Raw genomic sequence first — 26,592 nt, 5'->3', positions numbered from 1 at the left:
TTTATTAAAAGAAACTTAAAAATCAATTCAGTACGATTCGATTCGGTCAGTTCAGTCGATTTTTAAAGATCCATTGACACCCCCTAGGTTTTACACAAATAATTAAAGTAAGATGGATAAAATAAAGAAGCGATACTTGCTTATTATATGACAAAAGAATATCTATCAGAGTAAAGTAAAACGCAAAAGTGATATAGTAGATGGAATACTTACATGTATCATATGTAAACTAAATTTTTATGTTAGAAACTCTCTTATTTACATTTACAATGAAAATAAAAATGGCCAAAATGAAAAAACAAATAATAAAAACGTGCTTATATGATTTAAAGCGAACATTAGTCCAGCTTCCAATATAAAATTATTTTTTTAAAACATATAGGAATTACATAGAAAATAAAACATAAGCCTTTTATACTTCAACATTGTCTGACTTCTTAAAGAGATGGAAGAAAAAGAAGAACACGGTTCAAGTTTAGTATACAAAAAACAACATAAAACTTGGGCAAAGATCATCCAACAGCCTATTACGAAAAAGCAACTGAAAATTTTGCAGAAATGTGGAGTAGTAGAGAAACTTTATGCACAGTTGAGCAAATGAAAAATTACTTATTCCCATAAAACTTGCTAGATATGGCGCGTCGACCGAGATGAACCATTCCGGCTACTTAAATTTGGAGCATCTTTCTTCCACATTGCCTCTAAATGCTGAAAGCATCTCAATGGCCTAATAACCTGCATATAGCAAATTATTCATATGATGAAAAGAGGCACTTAACTATCAATGGATTCATATGTGCAAATTATTCATATGATGAAAAGAGGCACTTAACTATCAATGGATTCATATGTTCTGCTAATTTCCTGGATATGGAGTCGCCTTTGTTAGGAAGTGTTTTACCCTCCCCCTCCCCCCGATGTAGGACTTCCTTCCCGGTGCGAATTCGAAATTAGTCGGGTACCAATGCAAGTACCGGGCACGGGTGGGAAACAAAACATAAATTGCAGCACAGGCCTTGGGCATATAACGAAGGTGCCAACATTTAAAGACAAAATTACACGCTACCTTTTTTACTGAAAGATTATATGCCTCCTTTAGTACTCGAAAATGCAAATAACCCAAGAATCAAGGAAAAAGACGAAAAATGAATCTAGCTCAAAACAAGAACTGAGATTTTACTACTACCAGATATGAGGACCAGGCAAGGACCATCTTGGTACAAAACCAGATTGGGGTACTTCTTATTGATCATAATCTAAGCATATAATACTTGGGCTGGAAATTCCACGCGAATCATATCTGCTTCACATGAGCTACTTACCACATGAGAGCCTAGATACTGTTTTCACTAAAAAGTCTATTTCACAAAAGCATGCAGCTCAAGTTAAAAAATTTACCTTCCAATTGTTCTTGCAGTCAAACTTTTTATAAATGGACTCAAGCCGTGGGATAATTTGCTTGAAACTTGGACGCTTGGTTGGCTTCTCATTCCAGCACTCTTCAATCAACCTGGAAAACCAAAATCAAATCCCTAAATATTACCGCATTGGAGAAAGCAACAAATTGATGATCATAAAATGGTAAAATCTCTAAGATCGGAAATGAGGACATTTTCCAAGATCCCAGTTGATTAAGATGCTACTACAATTTATCAAGTAAAACACCACAGTTGATCAGTAATAAACCTACTAATCCATATACTTGGCAGAATCAAGATTGATACCATGCCCTACTTTTATTTAAATAGTTCTCTTTTTGACATGTCAATTTTATCAAGGATACGGGAAATGACATCCGGATCCCAGCTTCTTATGTTTAATTTTACACCTAAACCCTTTTGTTCAGAAACTAAATGGGAATGGGACACTAAGGTTAGTGTTAGCATGATATATTCGATCAGTTGTCTCAACAATTTTAGCTGCTTCTCACTTCAGCTAAAATCATTTTTGCATATCATGACTTTGTTAGATAAACTTGCATAAATTCGCCAAATATAAGGGCACTTCAAAGAAATCATGACGAATGAAAGGCATCGATTCTAATTCTGAATAAAGAATGTGTAGGTAAGATTTATCGTACGTCTTACTCCCAAATTAATTGACTGGTGTTCATCAAGCAAATGAAACAACTTGTTCACACCAGAGGATAAATGATTTTCACAGGACAGTTCATTTTTATCTTTCCAATGGTCAACAGATATAACTAATACATATTATGAAATTATTTTACAAGAAGCATTCAAATTAGAATTTTCACAATGACTAATTAGACTATAAAATAACTATCAAAAATATGTATAAATTCATAGCCTAGAATATTCTAATAATTAGGAAATTATTCTGTATCATTATAAGCAAGGTAATATACCTTATTGGAGTAGGCTAACTCCTATACAAGGAGTCCCATTGTACTGAGTTCTACTATCAAGAAAAATAGTTTTCTCCTTTTGTCTCGCCCTTCACATGGTATCAGAGCCAAAAAGAGTTCTATTGTCAAGAAAAGTACCTTTCTTCTCGTTTCATGATAACAAATTCACCGCATAAAAAAAGTTCTATTGTCGGTTCAAATGATCGGTTGGTAGACAGTATCAAGGCATGGTTTTATGAATCATCTATTGATTTTAGTAAATTTCCATAGGAGGACTACTATGGCAAGACCATTGTCTACAACTACACCTTTGACGAGACGACCTTGTCCAAACTTGTCAAGTTGACTGAGATTTTGGGGTTAACATTGCATTAGTATTTTATGTTTCTATGTAGCTAATTTTTAAATCGTAAGTCTGTTCATTTCTTAGTTTCATTCCTTTTTTGAGTTATAGTTTGCTACTCGTAATCAACATGTTTTCCCAAGTTATCAGATTATAAGAATCGATATTTAACCTAGAACTGCATGGTGTATTACAGTGGTAAAATCGTGATTTATAGTAGCAAATGAGAGGAAAAAATAGAACTTACTCTCTCAGTCCATGGGCATAAGACTTCGTCGGGGCTTTAAAAGGAGGGCGCTCTTTAGCAGCATATAATTTAGGTACATCATTTTCTTCCTTTGCGTGGAAAGGTGGGTAGCCTTCAATCATCTGAAATATAGCACATCACAAAGATCAAACATGTCATCTGTATGTGGAAACAGAACGGCAAAATACTCACATCCTTGACTCACTAAAATTTAGCAAAATAGAGTAACTTCAAAACTTCTACAGATATGCAATGTATAGATCAGTGTTATCAAAGGCGAAAAGCGCAAAAAAACTCTAAGGTTTATTGAGGGTTTAAGCTCAAAGCGCAAATAAAGCGCGGGCTTGAAGAAAGGCGCAAATGGAGAAAAACTATAAATTTGTATGTGTAGTTCAAGACTAATATCTATAAGCATGAATAGCAAATATATGGACAAAGAAATTGAAGAAATTTTTTATAAAGTGAAATATCAATTGTTTAGTGTTGCCTCTTTAGAATTACTCATGGCAAGGAAAAGTATGTCTTAGAACCTTCATGACAACACGGAAGCACCCTAGGAAAGAATTTTACCTCTTGTAAAATTAAAGCAAATGAAAAGACATCAACTTTCGTATCATATTCCTCATTCCTGAAAACCTCTGGAGCTACATATCTGCCTATTTGTTGCACACAAAAAAAAAAACAGAAAATGAAAATGTTAGAAGAAATCCAAAATATATCTTCTCGATTATTGTTGTTGTTGTTGTTGTTTGATTATCAATCAACTGGATTCTCAAAAACATCTCAAATAAAGAAAGCTTTTCTGAAGCTATCAAGCAAAATTGAAAACACTCAACTGACTGTAGACCAATAGTAATTCTGCATCCACAGTGACAAGCAACATATACAAATACATCCATTCTCAACCTGATATACAGTTACCATATCTTTTCCAATCGAGAAGGAATAGAGGTTGAGTAAGCATATCTAAAAGAAGTACTCACGATAACTGTCTTCGTATGTCAGAGGCTTGTCTTCTTTGACCCTGTTGGTAACCTTCAGCAACTTGCTTACTCCAAAGTCAGCAACCTTCAGATGTCCAGTATCATCCCGCAAAATATTTCTGTTATCTTACTCATATATAAAAAAGTATTATTACAGGAAGGAACTCAAAATAATCATGAAAGTTTTATGGTAATTCATGCTACTCGAAAACTTGGCTAGGAATTAGTATGAATACTTACGAAGGCTCAAGGTCACGATGAATAATTGCTTCTTTATGTTCATGCAAATAGTTCATTCCCCTACAACCAAATACAATATATGAAGCTATGAAATTCAATCCATCTTGCTCACATATAAGATGTAAAAAAAGCAAGGTTCAACATAATATGAGCTTGAACAGTATGTCAAAATTATTTACTAAATAGCAAGTGTGACCTGATTGGGAAGAAATATTTGAAGAAAGGAACAGGGGGATGAATCTCGGTTTTGTTTGAGAATTCTTATACTCAGGAGCTATGTTGCAGACTCTTCAAAACAGCTGCCACACCCGTGTCGGATCCTCCAAAAATGCACTACTTTTGGAGGATCCGACACGCACCCATCAACATTTTCGGAGATTCCGAGCAACATAGCTCAGGAGTAATAGTCAAAACCAAGGACTACGATATGTTCAAATTTATATCCAAGAAAAGTTTTATAAATAATGCTTAATGAAAAATTGCCTTTTTAATTTTTTTTCAAACATTTAAACCACTAGTTTTGCAATTTATAAAGAGTTTATAATATTTGCCAATAGCACAGAGTGGATGTGAACCTCGCGATGTCCATTGCAAATCTGAGAGCTTTTGTTGGTTTAAGCGCTCCTTTTCTATTCAAATATTGACGGAGATCACCCTGGAAATATACGGCAACGGAAGAGTCATTTCAAAGTGATAGATTTGTTGGAAAAGTTTCAAACATATTACTTATTCAAAAAGAAGAAAAGAAAAAAACGAGGAGAAAAATCGAGAAACAGATCAACAAGAAGAAATGGATTGAACTATAAAATTCGACCATTGTACAAAAATATTCTCAAATATAAGTATGCATATTGGTAGAATTAATAAAAAAGACCTTTGGTAAGTATTCTGTCACTATCATCATAGGACTACTTTGTGTTACGGCACCAAGAAACTGGACGACATTAGGATGTCTTATCTTCTGGAGCAACGCAAGCTCATCTCGAAATGCCCTCCTGCAGAAACCTTACTATTAGAGAATGTAAATCAAAGAATAAATGAGAAGAGCTAAACAATGTGAAGAAGCAACTGTGGTTTTCCCCTTGAAAGTAGAAAAATAGAAGCAATATCGGTTTTATATCACTCACACTTTATCCTCATCAGCAATCACATTCTCCCCAAACTTTTTTACAGCAACTTGTATTCCACGCCATGAGGCAATATGGAACGTCCCCTACAATATCTTTGGATCAACAGAGAAATAGAAAGAAAATTTCTACATTGGAGCAAAAATATATGATAGGCCACTTCAGTAAACAATAAAATGAGCCATCTCAAAATTCTTCTAAGCATCAGATTATACCACATTAATCAGCAGATAGTTAGTCAAGGTGCCAAATGTAATACCCCAGGAGAATCCTACATCGGCAAAACACGGGAGAGATGATGGGTATATAAGGAAGCATGCCTTAGACCCTATTGACGCATTTTAAACGGGTCTAGGCCCAAAGCAGACATTATTACTAGTGGGCTGGGCTGTTAAAGCTGGTGCCTAAGCAGTCAAGTTTAGGGTGTCCTAGGGAGTCATGAGCCGTGTCTAGTAGAATCCCATGGGTATGTTGTGCACCACACTTTTATCTGGGAGGTTACAGGACATGTTAGGAAATTTCCTTTTCTTGGATTTTAAAATCGTGTGTTAAAGCTTAAAGTCAAAATATAGATGAACTCCTGTCAATCTCATTAATGGTTGGCGTACGCGACATGACCATAGAGCGCAAGGTTCAATACGTGAGAAGTAACATCAACTGCTTGAAATACATTTAAGGAGGTGCCAGTTAAACCTCGACTGAGTCCCATGTGAAGCTCCTCAATAGTCTTGTCGATTTTCTTGTCACGCTAGCCTGTGCTTGTAGCAGAGACATGAAATAACTAACTGGGAATGCTCGATAGAGTGCTTTTTTAATTATCACTTATTTTCCCCCTTTTGACAAATATCTTTTCTGCCAACGTGTAAGTCTTTTCTCTACCACTTTCTTCTACAGGATTCCACATTGTTGTGTCTCTATTTAATGAGCCCAAAGGTGGAGCGCCTATGCCAAAACAGTCAATATTATTCACTTCAACCACTAGGATGATCTCACACTTCCACAGTCGAACTTGAGACCAAACATTGCCCGAAACCAAATAACTGTCTCAAGGCTTCCAGCTGGTTCCTGTTGGCATTGCAAATACTAGAATATAGTCTGCGAATTAGAGGTTTGTAACTCTAGCAATGCCTTTCAGTTTTCATCCACCTTATCTTCTTTCCTTTCAGTTTTTATTTTCAAAAGCTTCACTCAGGGGATTGCTTAGAAAACAGTGATTTCTTACTTCTCCTTGTCATTTCTCCCTTCTCTTTCCTCTACCATTTCCCTGTCCTCGTCTTCTCTCAATTTTGGAGTAAATATTATATTCTCAAGTAACCTTTAATGTTTTCCCAATGCCCATCACATGTATTTTTCCTAAACCCAGTCCTTCAATGTATAACTATCTGAAACTCTTCAATGACAGGCTAACCATCAATTAGCATGTGGAAACCCCAGAAGCAATTTCAAAATTAGAAATTGTACATTATTACAGCTCTATTATCTTCAGGTACCAGTTTAAGGCTCAAGTCAAAATTCCATATTTGATATCAAGTCATAAACATCAGTGGCTACCAAAAACTACAACCAATTAGCCTAAAGGCAAAGTATCACCAAAGAAAAAATATTTACGACTGCAAAAGGAAGAGAAATATTGACACAACAGTAAAATTAAATAGACAAGACTAGGAAGACACGAGTGAAACAAAATATATTACCTTGCTCAACTCAATGCTATTAGTGAAATCAAGTTCTTTAGCATCGATTTCATATTCCGGCACTTCACAGCAAGTATTAACATGCATGGGAGCCATCTGGATGAAAATTAATTTAGACAGACATCAAAAACCAAGCAACTCTTATAACAATAAACAAATAAAAGCTTTTTCCCTGATCAGTAGCTAGAATGAAAATGCAAACTTACTGGAGGCTTGGCACCATGTTTCTCCAGTAGCTTGATCACCGCGTGATTTTTATAATGTATTGCATCTGCAAGAGGCTGTTCAAGTAAGATTAGATTGTTGCCAAAAAATGTAAACTAATAGGAAAAACAGGACACTCAAATTGCGTCCAACTAAAAGTGTGTCCATAAAACTTTGAGAAACTAAATTTTCCCTATTTGGTGATTCCTCTTTTGATAATAACATTGTCACTTCTACATTCTTTAGGTTTCCTAGAATACAAGAAGTCAAATTTCCTTTATAAAAAACTACATGGAACAATACTACGGTGTCCATGCGATTGCACAGCGTTAATACGAACCAACAGTGAATTAAACCTCTACCCTATCAAGTAACTTACATTATTTTTCTTCGACTAGTCAAATGACTCTTACACCCTAGGAGGTTGACAAACTGGCAGTAAGACAATCTCAGTCCAAGAGTAAGAATTACAAAAAACCAAGACTTCTCAAACCAGCTCAAGTCCTGATTCTCCTGAATACGTTTTGTAATCTTAGACAAAAAATAAAGGGGAAAAATCAATAAATATTTGCACCACTCTCAAAGGAAGAAGAAAGGAAACAGCTAGAAGGTAGCAGGAGCAAGAAACAAAGAGGGAGGTGGTGGAAGTGAGGATAAGAAAGAGGAGAGGAGGGAACCTTTTTGCATTTGTCTGTTAAGTTTAACAGGAACCATTAGTTTTTAGGGCTTAGGACTAAAACTGTCCACATTTTACATACATTAAGGACTATATCCATTAAGTGGTATATATTAAGCACCAAAACAGATCAACCCTCATACGAAGGACCATTTTGATCATTTTCTCTTGTTGTTCTGGTATATGGTTAAGACGAAGAACAACTATTACATCTTCATGCATATATGCTCATTTTGAAACAGCCTCTCTTCCTCACAAGGTAGGGGTAAGGTCTGCGTACACACTACCCTCCCCAGACCCCACGGTGTGGGATAATACTGGGTATGTTGTTGTTGTTGTTGCATATATCCTCATCTTAAACAAGGGTCGCACGGCATGTAACAAAAATTATCTTAAAGTCAGCACTTATCATAAATGAAGTATCTTAAAGCAGACAAAAGTCGACATTCTACAATATTCACATGAACTAGGATGGTATTATTATCCACCACCCTTGTTATAGTTTAATATTACTTCTTTGCCATGATCCACCATCTAAGATATCATGACAGCCTTAGTAATGCCCCAATGGCGGCCTAACGGTTGAAGCGCTAGAGTGACAATCTTGAAACCAAGGTTTCAAATCTCAGTAGAGACTGCACTAGGTGTACTCTTTCTATGTGCCTAAACCACGCTGGGAGAAGTTGCCCAGTACCTATATTTGTGGATGGAGATACTAGGTGGAATAGTTAAGTGACCACAAACTGACCCCGACACCAAATATAACCCGTAAAATGGGGAAAAATGAAGTGGCCTAGTGGTCGATGAAGTGGGTTAAGAACCATGAGGTTTCAAGTTCAAATCCCAATGGAGACAATAAATACTAGATGATTTCTTCCAATATATTCAAGCCTTGGTGGACAGAGTTACCTAGTACCTGTTGCTGGTGGGAGGTAGCAGGTATCATGTGCAATTAGTTGAGGTGCCTACAAGCTGGCCCGGACACCATGGCTATCCAAAAAATGGGGCAAAATAAAGGGAATAGCTAGCAATTGAGCAATACTACTCTCAATAACCAGCTGCATACCCACAAATTCAAAAAGGGCAGCCCGATGCACAAAGCATCCCGCATTCATACAGGATCCGGGGAAGGGCCGCACCCCAAGGGTATGATATAGACAGTCTAACTTAATGCAAGCATTAATGGCTGCTTTCACGGCTCGAATTTGTGACCTATAGGTCACAATGAGGCAACTTTATTGTTGCTTCAAGGCTTCCCTTAAAAAATAACCTTCTTTTTTCCATAAGTTGCACACCCAAAAGTAACTACACCAACAACATCAAACCAACAGAAGAACATAGCGATAACCACAGACGGATGCAGTGCATAAGTTACAGGTTCATCCAAATCCAATAACTTTAGTTCGAACCCTCTATATGTGTTAAAAAATCACTAAATAAGTACAAATAATAGATTTCGAACCCAGTAAATTGAATGATTGATAGAATAATGAACTTGAACTCATAGGGGTCGTTTGGTTACCTGATGGGACTGACAAGGATATCTTATGGGTCGGGATATCCCAGAGGATTAGCTATCCCACATTCTATATGGGATAGCTAATCTCACTATTTTGGTATAAAATTTATCCCATCACTAGCTAATACTAATAACCAAACATGGGATAAACACAATCTCATATTCTATGCACCCAAGGGTGTGGTCTAGTGATAAAAAAAGTGGGTTGAGAACCTGAGGCCTCGGGTTCGAATCCCAACGGGGACAAAAAATACTAGGTGATTTTTTTCCATTTGTCCAAGCCTTGGTGGATAGAATTACCTAGTACCTATTGTTGGTTGGAGGTACCAGGTATCCGTGAAATTAGTCGACGTGCGCGCAAGCTTGCCCGAACACACGGTTATAAGAAAAACAATTTCATATTCTATTCCAGGATTAGTATTCTTATCCTGGTAACCAAATGACCCTATAATGTTCAAATCATAGATCCGCCTCTAGTAATAATCAAACATCTACAAACCAAATAGCTAAACAATATACATGTAAGAAAAAGTGATATGATCATCATCTTACCGTGCTACCCCAACGATCTTTGGGATCAACTTGAGCACCATTATCAAGCAACAGCTGCACAACATCAGTGGATCCTTGGCAAGCAGCAACATGAAGAGCAGTCCTCTTATCAATGTCCCTAAAATTAACATCAGTCCCACATTCCAATAGCTCTTTTATCCCTTCTATATCAGCCTCGTTCGCCGAATACATTAGCCTTACCCTTGGATCAATATCAATTACAACCCCATCTTCACCATCTTCCCTTTCAGCTCTCTCTGGTGCTAAAGAAGACTGTTTTCCCAATTTGAATCTTACAGGCGAATTGGGTTGTTCCATTTTTTCAAGAAAATGACACACAAATTACACTAAAACCCTAAACAATTGAAATTAATGTACCCAAAAAAAATTATTCAGGAATCCACAATTGCAAACGGGTATTAGCAAAAATTAGTGCTTGAATTGAATATTTAATCAGAATGGGGAATAAATATAGGAACAATTTGGCAAAAAAGAAAGTAGTTAGGCAGATGCTAAAGAAGTTATGGAAAAAAAAATGTAAAACCCTAAAATTTTGAAAAATTTAAAGGTTTAAAATTCAAGAATCTCCTTTACAGATTAAGGGGGGTAGGTACAATTCTAAAATAAGAATTTGCTATAATTCATTAAAAAATAAAAAAGGTGACGTTTAAATTTGGAAAATGAGAAAAAGTACTAATTTCTGGTATTTTACGCCTTAACTCGGTCCTGATTTTTATCTTTTCTCCAGCGGTTTCTGACTATAGAACAGCTCACAGAAATCTAAAAGCGACAAACTATGCAAATAAAGAGAAAACAGAAGTTATACTGAGTTTTTCAAAGGGTTTTAGGGATGACGACGAAGTCGCCCTTTTTCCTTTGATTTACTGTCGATTTTCCATTTATTCCACCCTACATGTGACTCTATTGCCCTGCAAATTCCAACCACATATAAAATTGAACTTTGTTCCATTTATTTTTATTTTTTATTTGATGTCCGGTATTTGTATTAAGGTTCAAATTTACCATATTAGGTCCATTAAAAAGAAAAATATTTTTACTATAATTTTTTCCATTCACATACTCGACCTAAGGAGTGCGGATTCATAATTTAAATTTAATGAGTTCAATTTTTAAAATTCTCAATATTAATTTTATTTTATGATTAAAATTATAGGTTTAGATCTATATTTTTTTAGATTTAATAAATTTTTATATATAAATTTATAATTCATGTCGACAGTTATGAAGTCAATTGAACCCGTAGCCTAAAAGCTCTATCGTGCCTTAGACTTGAGACTCTAATTTAAATAAAGGATTCTTATTTATCTCACCACAACCTTTAACGTCATTTTACTCTTGATGTCATCTTCACTAGGTTCTTTCTCAACTTTTGGTTAACCAACAAAATAAAAGAGAAGTTTTTTTATGGGCAAGTTTTTATTATACATATAGGAGAGGAAAGGGAAAATTATAGGATTACAAGGTGGAAAATCAAACATTCACCACTATGGCTTGTTTGGTATGAGCAATAAGGGATAATTAATCTCGAAATTAAATTTGAAATGAGTTTATCTCATGTTTGGTTGGGATAAAATTGCGGAATAACTAATCACGGGATTAGTTATCCTGAAATTGGGATCGTTTGGCAAGCAGACTAAATTATTCCAGGATTATAATCCTTAGTGGGCGTTTGGACATAAGAATTGTAACATTTCAAAATAAAGGGAAAAAAATCTAAAGTGAAAATGGTATTTGAAATTTAGAGTTGTGTTTGGACATGAATATAATTTTGGGTTATTTTTTAAGTTTTGTGAGTGAAAATTTTGAAAAATAATTTTTTGGAGTTTTTCAAATTTTCGAAAATTTTCAAAATGCATCTTCAAGTAAAAATTAAAAATTTTATGAACAAACACTGATTTCGAAAAAAAAGTAAATTTCTTTTGGAAAAAAAAAGAAATTTTTTTTTATGTCCAAACGGGCTCTTAGACTAATTTATCTCACCTAGGAGGTGGGATAAAATAATACTAAGTTTGATGGGATAAGGTGAGATAATGTGGGATATCCGGGATTATGTCTAGGAGTAAGTTTATACCATGTTTGGTTGACGGTATAATCTTATCCCGAGATAAATTTTATATCATCAACCAAATATGATATAAATTTAGTACCATACTTTATCCCATCTTATCCCGCGACCAAACGACCCCGTATTTATTTATCCCTATGGGAGGGTAAAATAACTAATCTCAGAATAACTTATTTCCACCAAACGACCCTAAGGTGAAAGTTCAATAGCAAACCAATTAGACTACTAAGATTTTCCTATCTCCTTTTATTGTTGTTACTATAATGCATAAATTAGTGAATGGTTGTTGAGTCAAAGATAGATGGATCACCAATATTTATTAGGAGTCAATTATTGACAAAAGAAAAATGGATAAGAGAATTGGTTACATGAACTTAGGCTTCTTCTTCTTTAGGATAATAATAATGATTGGCTATTTCTAATAATTATGTGTATAAGGTCAAAGAAATAAACTCATGAATATTTTCTCTTTTTTTTTTCTTGCACGTCCTTGATATTTATTTAACCTATCTTGAGTATGTCTTGTTCTCAGTCCTTTTTGTTGAATTAGTTTTAGTTGCTGTAAAAAGCATGACACTTATTAATTAAGCTTTTTTATTTTACGTTAAATATTACTACTCTTTTATGGTCGGGTTCAATATAGTAGTATCTGAAAATATAATAATTTTCAAAGTCATGTTGTTCTTGTCGTTGTTGCTGTTTTGGTTTAGTTACTGTTGTTTAAGTTCTTTTTTGAATTTGTTTATAAATCAAAAGTTACAAACGATAATAAACGTTTGCGCACATTTATTAATTTGGTTATTCTGATAAGGTAATGAGCCTCAACATCAAGGGCAAACTAAACCCCTTCTTATAAAGGCTAAGGATATATGGATTTAGATCTATTAAGAAAAAGAAAAGACATATTCAATTAAAAAAGGCATAGCACAAAGTATTCATGCACGGTCGCGGGAAGGATCGCACATAAAAAATTACATGCTAGAACTAGACCTTTTTGGTGATTGTGCTTGAAAAAAAAAAGTCCTGAACTAGACTCGGATTTCTTATCGAACAAATACATAACAAAAAAATCATACTTACAAAGCTCCTAACCAAACCCCTTCCTTTGTAGAGCCCGTGAATTGTTAAGCCTCCGATAGAGGCAAGTGAAGTTGGTGAACCCCAAGAGCTCACATTGACGGGAAGGTTTGAGCCATATGACGGGCAACTATCTCCTGTGGTTCCGAGAGGACTCGGCTATTAGTTGGTGCCCCCTTAAATATCAAGTATAAAAGAGAACCTGTTAATTGTTACTCCATAGAGCTGGAGACTTGTTTGTGAAATTCTTGGCAGAGTATATTAAGACCAAAACTTGGCAATTACAATGCTTTATTTTTGTATCATTAACTCCAGGAATTTCGCAAAAACCCAAAAGTAAACAGAAAAGAGAAGCCACAACAGTACAATTCTTATTTATAACACATCCAAAAGACACAAAAGTTACTGGCAATGCAAAACTAAGGTAACAAGTTGAGCTTACAAAACTAGTTAGGGCTGAGACTGTATTCTTCGATCTTCTCCCACGATTTGAGGCTTTTGTCTTCAGTGTCTGTTTTATACAATGCAAGGCGAGATATCCGGAAGCTCAAGTTGCCAATGCTCTCATCAAGTATATAAGCCTTTTCTTGAGCTTTCTTCTTTTCTTCATCTGTCAAATCGCCATAAAGCAGGCTCGCATGAGGCATATACGCTGCACGATCACAAAAATCACACCTTCAACAATTGAAAACCTAGCTCATCGTCCCCCCTCTCAAGGCAAGGAAGAATATTCACAACAAAAAAGTGAAAACAAGGGCGAAAGGCTGCTCAGGCAAGTAATCCCATAATACAAACTCAAAGAAACATATGTGAAAAAATCAAACATCCATATTTTAAGAAGGTGGACATTCACATATTCAACTAGAGTTGATTCTCTTTTTCAGCCAGGAAAAGCTGGTCCATATATTTCAACTTTCTGATTCTCCAAAGAACCTCATATACCATATCCCAAGTTTCAGCAACATGAGTTTTTCAGTTTAGCTTTCAACAATCGGGAGGAGCTTAAAATTCCAAAACAAGCTAAATCAAGACAATTGTCGAGTTCTATATTCCAATCGAGCTAATTGCTATCACGAAGGTAAATGTTGATTTGCCACTGGAATGAGTGAGGATGGAGTGTTATCCTCCCTACCGTCTATTTTATATTATTAATATTTTCGGATAAGAATCCTCACTTCTAATAATGTAAGAAGATGATGCAGAAACAGAGAGAAATTGTAGCCACAAAAGAGGCAAATGCTATTTGTGACTAAATTATAAAAACTGAAGTGCCAGAGATCCAAAGAAAGAAAGAACGTATAACTTACGACTTGAGCTGTTGTAACCAAAGTTGCTGCAGCAGCGTGCACTAGCCTCCACAACCTGGTAGAAAGAATTTCATATCAATGATTTATCCTCAGCAACTCAAGCAAAGTGATCATACATTAAAATAAAGCATGGTAAAGAATAAGAAAACTTTCATAATCCTTAAAAATGATTTTACTTTTTCCTTTTTAACTAGTTGCAAGATAGAAATTTATGCTGATAGTTTTGCCTGTTAAACCTTAATCGTTTGGTATGAGGTATAAGAAGGTATAGTGCTGGTATAAAAATTTAATACCACCTTAATACTTTGTTTGGTTAGCAAACCTGATATAAGTTATCCCGAGATTATAATTAGTACCGGGATAACTTATACCTTGTAGAGGGTGGGGTAATTAGTGTCGGGATAACTTATACCTTCTTCTTAGAAATTATGCAATTGTCATTTTTAATACAACATACCAACCAAACAGTGGATAAAAAATAATACCAGGATAACTAATCCTAAGATAACTAATCCCAACATAACTTATCCCGGCATAAGCCGTATTCAAACCAAACGACCCCTAAGGTTAAATGGATTTAACTCTGGCATTCTTAAACCCTTCAAAGGAGAAAATCCTTAAGTTTTTGTTCCAATAGGCATTCGCTACTTCTCTTTGTTTCTAGTTTTCCTGTTTAAAGCCAAAACCATGCACTATGTCAATATAGAGCGTTCTTACTGATGAAATACGACAAAAATATAGGATGCGCTCCATTCAAGGGACAGAATAGTGAAGAAATGAGAAGCAAAAACAAGAAAGTAACAATCACATGACACTACAAAAATTTTCATCCCTCCTTGTACCATTGTTTAAAAAAACGCCCGCTTCCTCGCTTTAAGCGAGAAGCGAGGCGAAACGTGAAGGGCAGCGCTTCAGCAAGGTGAAGCGACTCAGGTCAGTAAAAGCGACCGCTTCTCTGTAAAAAGCGAGAAGCGGGGAAAGCGAAGCGAAGCGAAGCTAAGAAGCGTCCGTTTCTCTGTTTTAAAATACCCAACCCTATTTTATTAAAAACGAGTTTTTTGGATTAAACACTGGTCTGGACTTCTTCAACAACAGCGACTAGAGTTCTTCAACTTCCAACAGCAGCGACTTCTTCTTCTTTATCTTCTTCTGATTTCTGAAAGAATCTCAAAGCATCAACTAGGGTTCTTCTTTTTCTTCTTCTTCAACTTCAAGTTCAAGACTTCAACAGGTATGTTCTGAACTTCTTATTTTCCTTCTTCTTCTTCTTCTTTTTCTTTTTCTTTTTCTTTCTGAACTTCCAAAAAGCGGCGAAATGCTGGCAAATTTTTTCCAGAAAATTACTGCCCAATTTTTCCAGTTTTTAACAGAGAATTCCTCTAATTTTTTATATCCTTTATTCTTAGTTCTTATTGCTTTTCTTATGTGTTATGTAGTTGTTCTTTTAATGGCGCCAAAAGAAGATAGGAAAGACCCGGCTTGGGCTTACTCTGAAAGAGTTAGCGAGACCAACAAGATGACCATTAGATGTCTTTTTTGTGATAAGATTTCAAATGGGGGAATCTATCGTCAAAAAGCGCATCTAATTGGTGGTGATCCAAATGTCGCATCTTGTCCTAAAGTTCCGTCGCATGTGAAGGAAGAAACTCTCCACTTCTCATCGTGGAGAAGATTTTAGCATGTCTAGGTCTATAAGACTATGTCTTCTTGAATCCTAAATGTATGTCCTTAGTTCTCTTCTTCTGTTTTCTTACCATGATTTAGAGGGATTCTTAACTTATCAACATCCAAAAAAAAGGATTTTCAACCCGAGAACACCAAATCAATATATTACACCTCCTTTAGTTGATGCTTATATCTCACTCTGCCCCTATAACTAACATCTGTTCGGACAGATATCACCCCTAGGTAGTGACAATTAGGTCCAACCAACAATATTGCTATTATCAATTAGAACTTACAGATAGTAACAGGACTCCTCTAATCTTATACACGATCGGAAGGTCAAATAATTCTTGATCAGAAGCTGAGGCATGCTTTGACCACGTTTCAATGGGAAGCTCACAATAAAACGTTTCGATGGGAAGCTCACAAAAGGACTATTTGGTCCAACCAACAATACTGCTGTTAAGGATTGATCGGCGGGACTCCTCTAATCTTACATGATCGAAAGGTCGAAAAATTCTTGATCACTAGCAGAGACATGTTATTGGATTTTTGCTATCCCTATACCTAAATGCTGTGTTATTGGATTAATTACTTTTTCAATACAAGAGTTCTGCACATCTTATGCAATCCTCCTCTTATGTCATCTTATACTCCCTAAAAAGTCTGATCAACAGCTGAAAAGTCTTCCAATGAAGAATATAGAGTACAACCATTGCCCTCTTATCCACATCAAAATACTACTCCTATTTAACTTCTTGTGCTCTATAAACCACCGAAAGGGTTAACTAAAGAATTTCCCATTAGCCACCGACTTCATTTAAGCTTTCTTCAGCCTAACAATAACTTGGAGAATTTTTGACTAAATTGGATATTCAGTTATAACCCCATCAAACATGGTGAAACCTGACATGGCATTGAACAAGTTACTCCTTTCATGAGAATTTGACTGGATATCCCGTCCAAGATGTTTTTTTTAAAGCTTTTTTTTCCCCTCCCCTTTGATTCCCCTTTGATCCCCCTTTGTTGGAACTATTGCTCCTTTGCCGACTCGAACCCATGACCCGGGGTTGTAGGTAGGGGGTGCTGACTGTCGGAGCAACCCCCTTTTGTCAAACAAATTTAATGAATTGCTGGAGCTGGGAATCAAACCAAAGTCACCCAAGCATTTAAACTTTTTAACTTGTATATCCCTCTGTCCTATATTATGTGACGCTATTTAAACTTTTGAAATTCGTAGTCCAAAACATGCCACAACATTTATGTGGCTATAAAATCGTATAAACAACAACAACGACTCAGTAAAATACACAAGTGGGGTCTGGGAGGTTAGTGTGTACGCGGACTTTACCCCTACCCGACGGAGCAGAGAGGCTGTTTCCGATAGACCCTCGGCTCAAGATATAAAATCATGTCAATAAGGATAAAATAGGAAGTTTAAAGTTAAATTGTTAATATGTCATTCTCTCGACAGACTAAAAAGGAAAGTGTGTCGCATGTAACGAGATTGAGATTGTATATCCAATCAACCGATTAGTAACAGAACTTACTACTACTAACTCATTCTGTAGCAATCTTACACAGAAAATATACAAAGAATAAAACAGCATTAGAAAAATTCCAACCAAAATAAAAATTCTCAATTTTTTTTTTACCTCATTGGTTGGATGAAGCAAAAGGTAAACACACTGATAAAAGAAAGTTCCAGTATCAACTTTCTCAACAGTAGCATTATACGCCTTTACACCTTCACATCCCTTTCTGAACTTGTCACGTGCCTCATCCTCAGTCAACCGAATTGCTCCTACAACAGTCACGTGAGGCTCAAATTGGGGCCCACCAAACTCTGATCGGAGACCACCCATCAACTTTTTCAGCCTCTCCCTCACGTCTTCCGATGGAAGTGCCCACACAGAATAAACTTCCAGCTTCTTGATCTCTGCTGCTTCATTGAGTTGTACCTCCTGCATTGGATCTGTTTCAATGAGAACTGAATAGAACAGTAGTGAAATACCAATTAGGCCAAGAAAACTAAGGAATCTGATTAGAAAAATGTTATGAAGCATTAAGATGAAGATGGAGAAGAGATTGCAAAGAACCCATTTTTAAAAGTTTTGATTTTTATGGATTTATTTTATTTTAAGAGAATTTTCTATTGAGTTGAATAGTATTTGTTAGAGGTAATGGCGAGACGTTGGTGGAATTTACAGAGAGGTGGAAATGGGTATATGCTGAAGAAGTAGGAGACATGATTAGTTGTATTGGGAGCAGTTTCTTTTTCTATACTTATCCAAAGTGATAAACGACTACCATATTTTTCAACCAAAGTGACCAAAATGGTCCTTAATGTATGGGAATTGGACTATTTTGGTCCTTGATATATCTTCTTGATATATATAGTCCTCAATATGTATAAAAAGGTTGACAAATTTGATCCAAAATCTTAAAACTAACATAACATTTTCACTAAAAATTTTGTTAATAGCTACTCCCTATGTCCCAATTTATATGACACTTTTCGTTTTTCGATATTCAAACTTCTTAATTTTGATATGTATTTAGATATAAGATTTCTTAAGAATTTCAAAATAAAACTTACATATTTAAAAATTATGTAAAAAATATTATAAGTCTCAATAATTAATAATTTAAATTTTTTAAACGCATATGATATAATTACGACTAAAAAATAATAGTAAGAATAATAGTTTGACTCTCAAAATTTGAACATATTCACATAAAACGGGACGAAAAGTGTGTTAGGGGGAGTTAGCTAAAGGTTAAATATAACAATTGAGGTAATATGGCTAAAGGTTAAATACAACAATTGGCGTACTCATATTTATCCAATTACTCATGTCCTAAGGAGAAACTTTTTACACTAACAAATGTTTATAATCTACTTAGCATAATTTTTTACTTAAGTTATTTATGTTGAAAATCTTTCACGTAAGTTATTTACACTGAAAATCCTCAACACTATCAATTCAGTTTAATTTTGTCATAAGAATTTAGTTACTTGCCATTTTTATTTTTTATTGGAGCTTTTCGAGAATGCACATTGCCTGTATAAGATTATTGTTAATTCTCTCTAAACAGTACAAGTGCAGTGTTGGGATGACAGAGCTTCCAGTCTTGGGGTGAAGTGCACCGTTTGCAACTTTTAAGTCTGCTATTTAAAATGTATTCATAATTTACAATGTATTTAAAGATTAGCCAATTCATCCAAATTTCAGGACTAAGTATCCTGAATTTGAAATTCAGGACTTAGTGCCCTAAATTTTTGAGCTGCTAATTTGAAATTCGGTATTAAATTTCCTGAATTTTTAAACTGCTAATTTAAAATTCAAGACATAAGATTCGAACTTCTAGCAATTTTTGAACTTTAGGACACGATGTCCTGAAGGTTGAACTTTGATGTTTACACTTCACGATGCAGTGTCCTGAAGTTTGAGAAAATTGGCTAATCTTTAAATACATTGTAAACTGTGGATACGGATATATTTTAAACAACATGTTTAAAAGTGACTACCTGTTGTCATTTCCACTCCAGTTTTGTTTGGATAAAAATATTTGAAGTTTTTATACATAATATGTTATAATAACTAACTTATATATATGGGTGACAGTTTGAGCTCAAACTCATCCAATCCGCCCAGAGATTAAAGGGTTGGGCTACAATATTTTAGCTCATGGGTCTATTTGGGCTGAGCCCAAGTTAAATTTTTATAGCTCATTCTGACCCATGAAATAGCCCAATTACAACCCATGAAGCTCACCCCAAAACAACGGAATTTCTACCCAACTTATGTAGAAATATACTTAGTTACCACCCACCCCCACCCCCCACCCCCGCAAAAATATTTTTTTTTTGTATTTTTAATTTTCTGTTTTTTCGTTTTTCTGCACCACCCACCCACCCCGCAAATTTATTTTTTACTTTTTTTGTTTTTTTGTATTTTTAATTTTCTGTTTTTTTATTTTTTTGCACCACCCACCTCACCCGCAAAATATTTTTCAACTTACACATTTTTAATACTTATTTGTTATTTAGAAAATATATTTTGATTCTCAAAATACTAATAGTATTTATTTTTACCTTTTATGCATAGGTGTATAAAAGGTAAAAAAAAACTTTGTTTATGCAAGATGAGCATGGTTCTAAAACATGTGTCAAGTTGGGCGGGTTGGGTTATGACCTATTGTTTAACCCATCTTGACCCAACCCATCTTAACCCAAATATACTTTGGGCTGAGTTGGGCAATGACTCATTTATTGACCTAACCCATCTTGACCCGCCCAAATTCAGCTCAACCTGCCCATTTACCACCCCTACATATATATTTATTATTTATAGATTATCAATCAATATTACTTATTAAATAAAAAATATCACCTCCTAGGTTCTCAATCAGTATTATCACCGATAAGTTACCAAAATGACTGTTTACCCGGATAACGTTAAATTTAGATATGGTTCTAAGGGTATGCAAATTCCTTTGATACAAAATGATAATACAAGTATTTTTTGCTATAAAATGGGAATAATGGACGGGAAGACTGAAATGAGTTAGAAAAACAAGCACAATAAAATCTTAATGTATCTTGGAGGACCTGCCTCTATTGCAGTCTATCCCCCTTTTTATAGTAGAGGGTCACTGCTTTATCTATAACAACATAATAAAATAATACATATAGTGGAGGACCCATGATTAATTGTCTCTTCCTTGATTCTCGCCAAGATTCTTTCCTTCGGTGCGGTTGTAACGGCTCTTGTCTGCGAGCTCGGCACTGGCTCGAGCTCGGTGTTAGATCGAACCCCCAGTCTTGGTTCGAGCTCGGTTCTGCCTTGGAGCATCGATATACGGGGCCTATGTCGATCGGTGCTGCCCCGTAGTCCGATTCGGATACGGGCTCGATAATGATATCGAATTTTGCCGTTGATTGGTCTTATAGCTCGAAACTCGACGTCCCTACTTCGAAATTCGTCCGAGCTTGTCATGTGGATACCCTTCGATTGAAACGTCATTGTCTCGACCGATCTTTATGACTGAGAATCGATTTTGACCGTACACAATGACATAACTTAAATCACCTATTTGGTGTAACATGTTCTATTCTCGCCCGAGAACAAATTCGTTTATCAACGAAATATAGCGCTTATGGAATTGAAAATCCTACACATTACAATATCGTAAAGGAAATATCTATGGACCCAGTGAGAAATCATCTTCCACATACAATGGCAGAGCCGCCGCATTATGTGGTTTAAGCGGTGTTAGCCGAAAAATTACATTTTATAGTTAAGTCAATACTTTATTATATATACACACACACTATATTAACTCCTCTTAGCTTCTTCGAATGTTTACGAAACTTTATTTTATAAATGTATGGTATGTTAACTCCACTTGGCTTCTTAGAATATTTACGAAACTTTATTTTATATATATATATATATATATATATATATATATATATATATATATAATATAATATGTTCACTCCTTTTAGTTTATTCGTACGTTTATTTCATCATATTTTGAGCGAAATTCAGGATCCACATACCGAACTTATCGCGTCTTAACCTCCACATGTATAAACACCGAACTTATCGCATCTCTACCTGTATACAGTCAGGATGTACAATACAGCCAATCATATTACCAAAGCTTAATTAGCAATACTTGCCACCAACTGATTGTAGCTTGTACTGGAAGAGAATATGTAATATAATGAAGAAGTTCAAGGGATACAACTGGAGGAAAGGTGCACCTCCACCCATGACTGTTAGGTCCTGGGTTCGAGTCACGCTGGAGAGGAAGTGTGGAAACACTATAGATCCTCCTAATTTGGGAGAGAAAAAAATAAAAAAATAAAAAAACTGGAGGAAAGGGGAGGTGAATGATTGGCCTTGGGCTAGATGGATTTAGAATTCACTAAATGTCCCAAAGCACAGTTTTATAATTAAGTAATTTTAATTCTTTTATTGTATAAACTAGGGTTTAGTTAATGATTAATTAGATTTAGGTTTCTATAAAGAGTGAAGACAATATATGTCACTCTACCGAAAACAGTATGAATGAATAGTCAGTCTGCCCCCAATTGAATTAAATATCTTCTTCACTAAGTTTTCCTACTGAGTTGTGTTAATTAAAAAAATCTTTCACATGAGTATAGAGTAGTGGAAATATGTCTCCATCTTCTTGTTCTCCTTTATTTATACTTGGTTTATCTTGTGAAACTGCTTTAATTTCCTTAGGTGTGAAGGAATGTTGTGATATATGGCATAATTATCAAGAAAGTGAAGGACTTGTGCTTGGCTCAATCATATTTTGCTACCTAGTAATACTTTTTGTATGATCTTTGCAACATGGCTTTGTTTGGGTCTTTTATAAGTAATAAATCTAAAATGGAGATTGTTTTTTGTTTTTTTGTTAGTTGAATAGGATGTATATGCTCATAATGTACACATTCTGTTTCTCTGCAAAGTTCGATTCTTTTAATGGTGGTAATTACTAGCTAGATTAACTTGAGACACACTTTGGTTATTCTGCTTGTTACTTGCACTCTCTGCGTATCAAAATTTAGACAGATTTAACTATGATCTTTCATGATTTTCATTCCAATATAATAAACCACTCAATTGTTTGCCTAAGTGAGTGCTCTCATATCTCTAGTTGGGTTCTTATTTTTCCTTAACTATTGTGTTGTAAATTGAGATAATAACGATCCTTCTCTCAGATGATGTGTGTTATGATCGTTATCATAGGATCATCATCAGGCCTGAGGGCAATGGGTAAGATTTATTAATTACTTCTTTATTTTTGCTGAATTATAATAGCTACTCTTGTTTATTTAATGTAATTGCTATGTTGCAGGTTCATTCCTAATCATCAGGTTACAAAGATAATCACTGATATTTTTGGCGGGTTGTATAATGCACCCTATCCGACTTGGAGTGACTTTCCAGAGGATCTCGTGCAACAGATGTTCAACCAATTTAAGGTTTTAATACAATTCTTATCTATTTAAGCATTATATTAACAATAATTTCATCTAAGAGACAAAGGCTAGAGAAGACCGCAAAGCTGACAGCAGAGCTTGAAGAGACAACGGCTAGAGAAAAAAAAGAGAGATGAACAATTTGGACCCTTCAAGTTCAGCTAGAAAGAAGGGACGAACAATTTAATCTTCTTCAAGGTCAGCTGGCCAATCTTCTTGCTAGTGGTGCTTTCCCCATTCCCCGGTCTCGTTAGCCTTCCCCATGTGCCGACGATGAAGGTTCTAGGAGTAAAGATGGAGATGATGTTAGATAAAAAAACTCATTGAATAGTGTGTATTGCTAAATAAAGTATTGAACTTGTCAATATTTAGTTGAGACTAGTTTTGAATGATGATTATATTGTTATTTTGTTATTGAACATTTTAGTAGTTGTTGTTGTTGTGGTTGTTATTATTAATAATTTTCGATCGAATTCGGCCGGAAATTATGAATTTATATTTATTTTTAAAATAAATTAACAATTTATTATAATTTACAACTAATTATTTAATTAAATAATTTTAAAAAAAAATTTCCAACCAAATTCAGTCGGAAAATGAAAAAAAAATTAATAGTTTTCGACCGATTTCGGTCGAAATTTGAAAATTAAAAAAAAATATTTAATTGTTTCCGACCGATTTCGGTCGAAAATTAAAGTTTGACAGTTAGTCAACGCTTTGAAGTTTCCGACCGATTTCGGTCGGTACACGTTTGCGACAATTATTTTTCCGACCGATTAAAATCGGACGGAATTACACTATTTTTTAGTAGTGTAAGCTGCCAACTGACTAAGGAAAGACTGCAAAAAATTGGAATATGCCAAGAGAGACAAGGTATTAAATGTGTGGCAAAATTTGGCTAGCAAGGAATGATGCAATCTAGAAGAGTTTGAGTTTTTGGAAAAAATCATCCTTGAACTATAGCCCAAACCTATATTACATCCTTGTGATGCTTAAATGAACAAAAAAACATCCTTGTACTATTAATTTATTGCAAGAATCATCCTTCTGTTAGTTTTTGTCAAAAAAACTAACACCCAAGCAAAAGAGCATACCAAGAACATGGGTTTCCTCTTAAAGTTTCCAAGAGTGCCCCTCTTGCCTAATCATCTTCCACCTTCATAAAAAGCAGTCTTGCCTAAGAGTATCATTTTATTTCTTCTGACAAGTGCACTAGCACCACTAATTCTTTATTTTTGTTAAGGTGAAGCAGTGAGACGTTGCAATAAAGTATTTATCAATTAACTTTTCATCTTTGTTAATACTTAAAACCAGTGAAAAACTAGCAAATGACGCCTTTATACCCTTTACTACTTGATACCTTTAGACCATCACACTAGCACCAGCAAAAGACAATAATGAGCAGGGAAAAACAACAAACAAGAGCAAAAAATACAACAAAAACTTTCAGCAAAAATCAGCATCCATATACTACAATACCATTGATTAATTAAAGATAAAAACCACCAACATAACATCAACGCAGAAACCAGTAGCTAATTAATAAGAAATAAAACAAACTCCAAACACCAGAAAATGAATTAAAGACAAAAAAGTATCAATATTTCTTCAATATAATGAGAAGGCAAACTTTTTCAAGAGTTGTCGTTTTGTTGAGATGATGAAAAGATGCAACTTTGTTGAGTGACCAGCGATGTGCCTCTTCTAACCTGAAAGAACAAATTAAAACACTAAATATGACTCTCTTTATTTGTAAATTGTAATAAATTTTAAAATTGAAATAAATTTTTTTACCGGTAGCTTTTTAACATTATGAAAACTTGATGCTCCCTCAGCCATAATGGAGTCCAAACTGCAAGGGTAGTCTGATGGATGAATTTCAATAACATCTAAGGTTGAAGTGAAAGTTCTACTGTTGTGACCAGGTCTGCCACATTTCTTACAATCAACTGATTTCGGTCTCTTTTTTAACTTCGTCCTGCTAGCTCCTAGCTCATCATCTTCTTTCCTTCTTAATTTCTGTTCCCTTCCTTTCTTCTTCTTTTTCAAATAAGAAGGTGGCAATGGTGGAGAATTTGGTGACTTAGGCCATAAATCAGGTCATGCATAGGCAATATGGAAGCTTCATAATTTTTTATATGTCTCGATTTTGTAGCAATCATCAACATAGTCTAGAACCTCATTCTTTTTCAACCAAATGGCCGATATAGCATGCTTACAAGAAATTCCTGAAAGTTCCCATTTCCTACAACTACATGTTTGGTTATATAAGTTAACAACCCAAGTATCACCTTTGATAGGTCCAATGACTTCATAATTCCAAGTGTTCGACTTTTTAGGAATATAACTAGCACCATCCTTCATAGATTTGGCCAACATCTTCTTAATAGTAGGACAAATATCACCCAAATTTTATTTTTCAGCTTTCTCTCTATTTGAATTAATTATAGTCATGAGCAAGTGCATAATGGTCTCTAAAAGTTTCAGAATTGGTTTGTCTGTCGCATCAAGAATAAACTTATTAAACACCTCACATAAGTTGTTCAAAAGAATATCGCACTTAGGAAGCGAAGAGAAATGTGATCTTGACCATTCACTAGGCAATTTAGTAGAAAGCCATTCACATGCATTTTCATCTAATTGAAATAAATCAGTCATACAGGCATCAAACATGTCAACAGTTGTTGCTGAAGCTGCCTTCCAAAGAGCATTTTTTAAAGTCATGCCACTATACCCAGCTCTCTTGAAATTTGTATGCAAATGCCGCACACAAAATCTATGAGAAACGTCAGGCAACACTGCTTCAAAAGCTTCAAAGAATCCTTTTTGCTTATCTCACGTAAAAGTCCACAAGTACTGCTCTTTAATCTCAAGATCATTCATCAAATAGGTTAAGAATCATTGTCGTGTTTCTTTATTTTTCTTCTCGACAATTGCGTACGCTATTGGAAAGATATTGTTATTCTCGTCTAAAGTAACTGCTGACAGTAATTGTGCCCCATACATAGTGCCCTTAATCCAACACCCATCGACCCCAACAATTTTTCTACAACTAGCCTTGAAACCAACTTTACAAGCTGCAAAACAAACATAAATTTTTTAAAATCTCATCGGCTTGTTATGAGCTTCATTAGGAGTTAGTTTCATGAAAACAGAAGTCCCGGGATTTCTTCTAACAATTTCATTGCAATAATTCCATAATATACTAAATTGATCATTTATATGTCCATCAATCATTGCAATAGCCTTTTCCTTTGCCCTTCGTGCTTAATGCATACTCACATGGAGTTGTAATTCCCTACTCACTGTATCTCTGAATTCTGATACTTTCCAAGTCTTGTTTGACCTAATTCTATCAACATACCTCCTTGCAATCCAGCTAGCATTGATACTACTATTGTTATAATTCCACTCAAAACAAGTATGTTCGGACTCAAACGTGTTTATTTGGAAAGATATTATGTCCCTTTGCATTGGTGATCCCAATATCTTCCACTC

At 35.0% G+C, this 26,592-nt stretch overlaps 2 protein-coding genes and 1 long non-coding RNA gene across 3 annotated transcripts; 1 reads left to right on the top strand and 2 right to left on the bottom strand.

Moving 5' to 3' along the window:
- Window positions 1-291: 291 nt before the first annotated feature.
- Window positions 292-10,875, bottom strand: LOC104092281 (serine/threonine-protein kinase 12-like). The gene is made up of 12 exons (XM_009597826.4): window positions 9,954-10,875; window positions 7,209-7,283; window positions 7,003-7,098; window positions 5,309-5,394; window positions 5,056-5,176; window positions 4,757-4,836; window positions 4,182-4,241; window positions 3,942-4,060; window positions 3,529-3,614; window positions 2,959-3,080; window positions 1,399-1,510; window positions 292-735 (listed from the first exon to the last, which is right to left on the bottom strand). Exons 1-12 carry the CDS (start codon window positions 10,269-10,271, stop codon window positions 628-630), a joined length of 1,383 nt encoding a protein of 460 aa, XP_009596121.1. The 5' UTR covers window positions 10,272-10,875; the 3' UTR covers window positions 292-627.
- A 2,515-nt stretch (window positions 10,876-13,390) lies between these two features.
- Window positions 13,391-18,337, bottom strand: LOC104092280 (cyclic phosphodiesterase-like). The gene is made up of 3 exons (XM_009597825.4): window positions 17,744-18,337; window positions 14,424-14,478; window positions 13,391-13,768 (listed from the first exon to the last, which is right to left on the bottom strand). Exons 1-3 carry the CDS (start codon window positions 18,152-18,154, stop codon window positions 13,563-13,565), a joined length of 672 nt encoding a protein of 223 aa, XP_009596120.1. The 5' UTR covers window positions 18,155-18,337; the 3' UTR covers window positions 13,391-13,562.
- Window positions 18,338-21,635: 3,298 nt separating this feature from the next.
- On the top strand, window positions 21,636-23,567 carry LOC138899442 (uncharacterized). The gene is made up of 3 exons (XR_011411069.1): window positions 21,636-21,858; window positions 22,834-22,888; window positions 22,971-23,567. It is a non-coding gene; the product is annotated as an uncharacterized lncRNA (long non-coding RNA).
- The last annotated feature ends 3,025 nt before the right edge of the window (window positions 23,568-26,592 follow it).

Source organism: Nicotiana tomentosiformis, chromosome 9 (assembly GCF_000390325.3).
Source record: "Nicotiana tomentosiformis chromosome 9, ASM39032v3, whole genome shotgun sequence".
In the NCBI taxonomy this organism is placed as follows: domain Eukaryota; kingdom Viridiplantae; phylum Streptophyta; class Magnoliopsida; order Solanales; family Solanaceae; genus Nicotiana; species Nicotiana tomentosiformis.
The sequence above is the reverse complement of the archived record's forward strand: the minus strand, read 5'-3'. Positions and strand labels throughout refer to the sequence as shown.